Source organism: Triticum aestivum, chromosome 7D (assembly GCF_018294505.1).
Source record: "Triticum aestivum cultivar Chinese Spring chromosome 7D, IWGSC CS RefSeq v2.1, whole genome shotgun sequence".
Classification (NCBI taxonomy): Eukaryota; Viridiplantae; Streptophyta; class Magnoliopsida; order Poales; family Poaceae; genus Triticum; species Triticum aestivum.
In genome coordinates, this window is record NC_057814.1 from 55779433 (window position 1) to 55787571 (window position 8139).

The 8139-nt window shown below is 45.3% G+C and overlaps 1 protein-coding gene across 4 annotated transcripts; it reads right to left on the reverse strand.

Moving 5' to 3' along the window:
- Positions 1–675: 675 nt before the first annotated feature.
- Positions 676–7437, reverse strand: LOC123169545 (ankyrin repeat domain-containing protein 65). Of its 4 annotated transcripts, XR_006484877.1 has the most exons (4): positions 4247–7437; positions 2578–4108; positions 1949–2038; positions 676–1570 (listed from the first exon to the last, which is right to left on the reverse strand). XR_006484877.1 is itself a non-coding variant. In XM_044587414.1 (2 exons), the coding sequence occupies exons 1-2, from the start codon at positions 4380–4382 to the stop codon at positions 3549–3551; spliced, it is 696 nt and encodes a 231-aa protein (XP_044443349.1). In that variant the 5' UTR covers positions 4383–7437; the 3' UTR covers positions 2102–3548. The 4 variants fall into 4 exon arrangements, 1 of the variants encoding a protein (XP_044443349.1); XR_006484876.1 differs by lacking the exon at positions 2578–4108 and having other exon boundaries at positions 6785–7437; XR_006484875.1 differs by having other exon boundaries at positions 676–2038.
- Between the last annotated feature and the right edge of the window lie 702 nt (positions 7438–8139).

Here is an 8139-nt window from a genome sequence, read left to right on the forward strand (position 1 = left end):
TTGACAAATGTTCTAAAAGCTTGCAAAATTTCATCATCAAATCACATTTGTGGAAGTTATAGCAAAAAAAAATTAGTGCTCCAAAATGCTTTCGAAAGTAGCATTTTCAGAGTATCAATTTTTTTTGTCATGACTTCCAAAAATGTGATTTCATGATGAAATTTTGTGAGCTTTTAGAACATTTGTCAAAGTTTGCCATAAAAAATTCAGATTCTTTGAATATTTTTTCATTTTACTGTTCACCCAAGCTCATTTGAGCTCGGGTGCAAAACCTTCATGTTCTGCTCCCGAGCTCATTTGAGCTCGGGATGAACAGTGAAATCGAAAAAAATTGATTTTTTTAAATCTGTTTTTTTTGGTGGAAACATTGAGAAAAATTCTTAGTGCTTGCAAAATTTCATCCAAAAATGACGTTCGTACAAGTTGTGAAAAAAAAATCAGTGCTCCAAAATGTTTTTGGAAGTAACTTTTTGGAGCATCAATTTTGTTTTTCTTGTTGCGGCTTCCACGAATGTTATTTTGTGATGAAATTTTGTGAGCATTGAGAACTTTGTCAATGTTTGCACCCAAAAAAAAATTCAGAATTTTTTGAATTTTTTTAAAATTATTTTCGGGGTTACTGTTCACCCTTCACCCGAGCTCCTTTGAGCTCGGGCTCAAATACATCACGTCAGTTTCAGTTCCACAGTATTTAGCCCTACTCTTCATAAAGCCACATGCACTTCCCGGAGCTGCTAGGAATCCATGTGATAGTGTTCTGTGAAAACATGTTCTACGGACACCCCGAATATCTTCATAACCCAAATGGATGTGCAAGCATACAAAGTGACCAGGAACTCACCATCTCCCCGGCTGATGTTAATTAAGAAGGTTCAAAATGCACTTGTACGAAGCCGAGCACACCATTGAACCTGTGTAAAAACTTGCAAGGATAATGGGTAAACGACCAGAATTTAACTCTTCCATGGAATGTGGATGTCACAATAAATAGAACACTGCTGACAAGCACTGAGACCTTCTTGACAGACCCTTGGATTCAAAACTGTGAGAACAATCTTCTTTTTATTATAAACCCGATGATGAGAACACCGGGACGGAAGCCGCCACGCCACCATGACGACATTCTCCACAAGTGTGGCTGCTCTCATTGTCTACAGGGCTGAAACAACTTCTTTGCCAAGCTGAAACCTTTGTAGTGCTGACTGCTGACCTTCCAGCAGGGCTAATTCGAACCCATGGTGACCATTTACCAAACGCACGGTGAGTACTCTTAATTCCATCTTATTCAGGATGAAATTCTCTTCACACCCACAAGGTGGGATTCCGCATAATGACTGCCACAACTTAAAATTCTCCTGCAGTGGTCATTTTAGCGAAGTGACGTTATAGGCCCCGTCGAGGAACATCACATGGCTAGAACCCAAGAGTAGAGTCAGGCCATGCCGCACATCTCTGTCATGTTTTGCCCCGCACGTCATTTCTAGATCAAGCTCAAAGAACAACGACATGCCAGCAGTGTGAGGAAGCACCACTATCCGGCGTCCCTTCATCTAGCATCTAAGACAAAAAACTGAACTGACCTTGTGTTAGTAGCTACGCGATTTTCCCTCCTGAAAGAAAATGCTACATACGTGATCCATTGCGGAACCATTATTATTCTCTAGTCACAACGTAATATGTGGCATCATACGCGTATCTTAAAAAAAACTGGCAATAAAACCCACTAAGAACACAATATAATGCTGCATTCCCCCCTGTGGCATTGTACCCTTTCTAGCCTCTACCTTGATAATGATAACAATCTTGAACAACTAATCTGGCCTGGGTGTCAGGAAGCCAAAATCATCAGTAATATAAAGGATTAAAAAACCTATGTTCACTTCGACCAAAAATACTTGCAGTATAAACAATCATCAGCCACATAAACAATTGAGAAACAGCGACGAACCTGGGCACTGCTCTCATGGAGATTTCTCGCTACTGGCTAAGCCATGAAGCAGAGCCCATTGCTCCTCCTCGACGTGGCATTTCTGCGGACCTGCAAGCAGAGGGAAACTTGCATCAGTAACTGGCAACAGCTGTGAACTCACGACACAAGTCTCGGCTATGATGGCATTGGTACTCGCATGTAAACATGCACTACAATGTTCAACAAACGGAAAACTGCAGAAGCAGGCATGTATGGATCATGCTGAATACACGAGCAGACACATATCATATGCTTCACATTGAACAAAGTGTGGTGTGATCTCACTACCAATGAACACTCAACATTGTAGTTTCAGCAAAGAGCATATTTACACCCAAAATGGAATCCCCAAACTCATCAATTTCAGTGCATTGAGGCCTAAACACTCCATGGATCAAACCAGATCAAATGGCCTAAACACCTATGCTGTTGTGCACACTAACATATTACCAATTTCAATAGTCACTACTGACAGCCGGCAGTAGAGATCACAACAAACAACATTTTTTACACCAAAGAGTCCACTCCACAAATAACACAACCAACAACAAAGCTGATACTTGTCTCATGGTCTCACTGTAGCAAGAGTTTTCTAGCAATAAAGCTACCTCCAGTTCTCCACAATTTATTTCTCGCAGTAATCACGCCCATATTTGACTGATGCCTCTTCAAGCTGGTCGATGATTAAAAGTGTGTGCCAGTATTTGCGAATGCTGCCCAACAGAAGATAATCACGAGGGGCCAAAGTTCAAGCAGTATGCTCCACACGAACTGCCGTACAAACTCTTGCAAGGTCCAAAATAGCCTCTTCCTAACCCAAAAGGGTCCAGCAAAACGAATCCATCTCTTCCAACAATCAACATTTTTCCAGAGCAACACAAAAGGGCTAACGGCACAAATGGCAATGGCGGTCTTGTAAGCGACGGGAGCCAGCACCAAGTACACCCCCAGCGCGAATGCGGCCGTCAGGCTCGTGACTGAAGCCTCCATGAAATACACGGAGCAGCTGAGGTGGAACTTTCGGCTCCTCCTGTTAACCATGGGAGTCCCGGAGAACATGAAGCCGACCGTGGCCATCGAGGAGCAGATGAAGGCCAGCGTGTTGGCCATCATGAACGCGTCGAAGCCGTACGTGCCTGCGAGCGTCGGTGAGCCACCGTTGGGACGATCGTCCGCCTTGTAACCACCAGGCAGTGCGAATGTGGCGCCAAACGTCACCGTCGCTATCAGCACAGACCCGATGCTCAAAGTCTGTGTTGCATCCTTCAAGCTATCTGATTCTCTGTTTTTCTCTTCCGGTTTTAGCTGGTGATTTCTCTCGTATTTTTCCTCGAAGTGATCCTCGCGAGAAGTGCCGCTCCGAGCACCGACCATCGTGAGTGCACGACGGATACATGCTTCCGAGTTCTTGCCTTGAACGTTTGAACTAATTCCACCAGTGGCAACGCTTGAACGTTGCCAAAAAAGAGGGAGTCGAATGATAGATTACCTGGCTGTAATACAATCCTGGAGGAACCTTATACCGTGATAAATTAATGACAGGTTTCCCCTTTTGCATTTGGCAAATCCAGGCCTGCCTTCAGATTCCCAAGCAGACGGCAGAACACTCGAAGTCTCCCACCTTGGACTGCAAGGTGCATGCCGTGTTCCCATCCTTGTCGCGCATGTTGAGAATCCATTCTAGCGACTTATCCCTGGTAGCATGATACAGGATCCCCACAGCCATCTTCTCGACGGCGACATGCAGGAAAGTCCGGCCACGCGCATCGCGCAGGCCGGCACTCCCAGGGTGCCTGTTAAGAAACAGGAGAACCTTCCTGGTCGCGCCCACTGAGGTAGCTACGTGTATCGGATATGACCCACGGTGGTCTGGCTCATACAACGCGGCTGGGTTTGCTTCGAGCAGCTTGAGGCAGACTTTTGGCCAGCCATCCATCCTCAATAGAGACAAGAGCCTCTTGCGCATTTGTCTGGCGATGGTTGAATTGCTCTTTCGCCATTCATGCAGATCGTCATGAAACTGTGTTGAATAAGATGAGTTTGGCGACTTGGCCGCGGCGAAGTGAAGAGGCATACACCCTGTTTCATCCTTTTGCGCTGAAAGGGCCTTGTTCCACTTTAACAGCTTCTTAGTAAATACTGCAAATTAATGGGTTCTCCATGTTATGTTGCACCAATCCAATCAAAACATTCATATGCCCAGTCTACATATGATAAATTCTAAACTATCCAGAAAAATCTCTTGATATAATGAAACATTCAGTGCAAGCATCGTACCTCGTCCTCGGGTAGCAGCAGCATGTAATGCATTTTGTCCATTTGGGCCGGAGTAGGAAAGACTTGTACCGTAATCACTCATTTTATACAGTTTCTTAACGATGACTCTATTACCCAGCAAGATGGCCAGGTACATCGGCGAGGTCCCACCGGTTCTCGGAAAACCGGCCAAGTCATGTTTGGGGCTTGTCTTGTTGTGCCCCCAGCATGACTTTGACTTGATTACTCTCTGTACTGTTATGCTGGATGCTCGGTTCGTTGCTTTATAATATAAAGCGGGGGAAAACCCCTTTTTCGTGTAAACCGGCCAAGTCCTGGTCCTCCTTCATCAGCCGCTCCACCATCTCCACCTTCCCAATCCGGACGGCCTCATGCAAGGCCGTCCCCTTAAGCTTGTTCTCCTTCTCCAGCAGCGACTTCACTCGAGAAACAGCCTCCCCTCCCGATTTAGCCAGACGAATGAGACAAGAGACCATCTTGAGATTCCCGGCCCTCGCCGCGCAGTGCACGGGTGTGTCTCCCTTCTTGTTCTGCACGAACAGGAGGTTTCGCGCCTTTCTGTGGATGATGTCTGCGCTCCTCAGGAAGTCATCGCCACGGCCGCAGGTAGCCACCGCGTGGAGTGCAGTGTCCCCTTCGACAGTCACCCCCTCAAGGAGCGATGATGGTGCAGGCAGAGCACCACCTTCCTCTACATCATCAGAACCTCCGTTGCTGGATGTGTACAAGGCCAGATTGCCATCACCCTGGCTTGTGGCCATAAGCAGCTTGTCAGGCATGGTGGTCGTCGAGGCACGGCGAGTTGGAGACTTGGATATGTACACCAACCAAGTCATCAACCGGACGCATGTAGCCATCAGGGTTAGTGAGCCCATTTTCTTAATGTGTATTTTAAATATGGATTTTCTCGTCAGCGGAACCTGTTCGTGTATACGGGGTCAATGTGCATTTTAAATATGGATTTTCTCGTCAACGGAACTGTTCGTATATACAGGGTGGAACATAATTATGTTCCAGACTCGTAGGCGAACGCACGAGCGAGCAGTACTCCTTTTTTTGGGGGGAAATGTAAACGACGGCGCGCCGGCCGAAAACTGCGCCGGTCGCTCGCTTGCCGTGCGATAGCGCACAATCCAGCGGACCGAGTTTGCTCCCACACAGGTTTGACTAGTCGCCCCATGTAACCCACGTGTGCCTGACCCACCACCTCCCCTTCCTTTTTTCTCTGTGGCTCTCCGCACGAGCACAGGAGGCGACCGCCCATTGTTGGTTTTTGCTACGACCGGCCACAAAATTTGCTACAACCAATTGACCACTCTGCCTCTCGTGACAGTGACGACAATGTTTTTTGCTACAACTATAATCTAATTTTGCTTCCATGCTTGTTTTTGCTGGAACCAGTGTACTAATTTGTTACCACCGTCGTCAATTGATGTGTAAACATCATTTGGTATGTGCATCAGTGCATCACAACCTGGATGCGTTTCTCCGTAATGTTTGCAAAAATAAAATCACAGAATGTTCTATTGATTTGATTTTCCTAGAGCAAAGTTGAGTTGGTGACACAGTTTCTTGTCTAGTAGGGATTAATTATTAGAATTCAATGGTGTCACTAACCGCGACAGTTGCTTCAGATTGAACCCTTCAACTTGGTTATAACATAATCGACATGTGAGGCTGATTTTTTGTCAGCAATGATACCTGACATGAGTTGTAAGATTAAGAAACAAATGAATCTGAAATAGATGATTTCACTGAGAAAGGTCATTCTCTCCAAACTAACTACATTATACATGTTTATTGAGCTGCTATGGAAGTCTTGGGTATACTCATGTGACTTACAATAAAGAAGAAATCTAGGGATCAATATAACCACAATAATGTCTTTGTCGTGAAGATCCACCAAAACTACTGCTCATCCAACAAACATTGTGGTGGAGTGTGTCAAATTAGCTATGGCTTTTTGAACTACAGTTCCAAGTATATATGGGATAAAAGATCGATCCAACAACAACACTTAAAAGGTAAAAATCCGAGGAAAACTCGAATGATTCCTAAAATAGTCTATATATCTTATAGACTTAAATCCTGAAAGTTCGAGACCTAAGCATAACCGGAGATGCAACAATCGTCATAATGTTCCTCTGAGAGGGTTCCGTGGAAGCATATCAGTCCAATAAGTACGTACTTCATACTCCCTCCGTCCGGAAATACTTGTCGTGGAAATGGATGTATCTAGACGTATTTTAGTTCTAGATACATTCAATTTTATCTATTTGTACGACAAGTATTTCCGGACGGAGTGAGTACTTAGTATGGCCAGATGTTTCAGAAGAATAAAATTATTTAAGCAGTTAAGTGCTTTTTTTTACAAGTTTTACTTCCTTATTTCTCTATATTTCAAATGTAGGTGCATCAATAACTGTTTAGGCAAACTGAAAAATGGAACTTCTTATATTGCTACACTGTTTGACTAAACAGAACAGCTCAAAGGTTATTAGGGGGAAGTAGAATAACCGAGGACAATTTAAGACTTACTTGAATTTTTGTCCTCCCTTGATGTAGAAATTTTCTCAGCTACTCCCTCCGTTCCAAATTACTCGTCGCAAAAATGGATGTATCTAGAACTAAAATACATCTAGATACATCCATACCTGCGACAAGTAATTCGGGACGAAGGAAGTATCATATTGCCGTGCGGTCACGCCGAAGCGCTCCATCAATCTCAGTGCCATTGCATCGCAAGAAACGGAGATTGATTTATCAATGCCATCAGTGGGATCCGTAGTGAATCTGCGATGTGGGACTAAATTTATCTACTTTGCAGTACAGACAGGCAGTAGCGCTCTTACCGCAGTCGGTGGTCGCCGGCGCCCCCCAGCGGTCCGCCGCGCGTGCGTCGCCAGCGAACGAGGATGGGACGGGAACGTCGCCCCAAGGAGCGCGTGGCCTCCATTCCCCTCGTCCTCCGGCGACCTCCTCCTCCCTCTCCGTCCGGCAAGGCGGCCACCGCCTCTACTCCACGGTGGCGCAGGCGTCCGCCAAGAGATCAGGGATGGATAAAAAGCAGATCGCTCGGGGGTAGGAGAAGAAAGAACTCGCGGCGGCAGCGGTGGAGGGGGCCGGCCGGCCGGCGATTTGGGGATTGTCAATGAGAACGACGAGGTCGTGTTTCGTTTTCTGACAGGAATGAAGAGGGCTTGTTTTTTTTTAGGCATGAAGAGGGCTTGGTGTGTTAATGCCACCATCGGACATGGGTTCACCTATCTAGGCCCACGAAATAGCTGAAGGCCCAATAGAACAACAAGAAACCCTTCAGAAAAAATTTAGAACAACAAGAAAGGATAGTCTAAAAAAGGGAAAGGAGAGATACAATTAACGTCGTAAGGTTATCTCAAAAAAAAAGAGATGGTATCTATTAAAAAGAGAGAGGGAGAGAGAGAGAGAGAGAGAGATGGTATCCCGCCGGGGCTTCCCAGTGATCAGTTGTGAGCGTGCCGGGAGTGTCTCCAACCCTCACGTGTCGCGTGCTGGGTGCGTCTGTATTTTTTAAAATTTCTGCATGCGTATTGGAGGATTTTCTAAATTTTTGGGTTTTCGGATTTTGCTTGGTTTTTTAGGTTTTTATGAAGAAAATTATTTATTTTTTATTTTCTCGTGTGAAGCACATTTAAAAAAAATTCATAGGTTTGCTATTGTGCTTCCGCGTGAAGCAAAACTGTGCGTCCCGAAAGTGAAAGAGCATAACTATGTTCCCCGAAAGTGAAAAGGCACAGTTGTGCTTCCTAAAAAGGGGGAAAACACTGTTGTGCTTTTGCGAGAAGCACAAATGTGCTTCCCGAAAAGTGAAAAACACATGCGCTAGCTTCCCGGTTTTTGATTTTTTTTCCTTT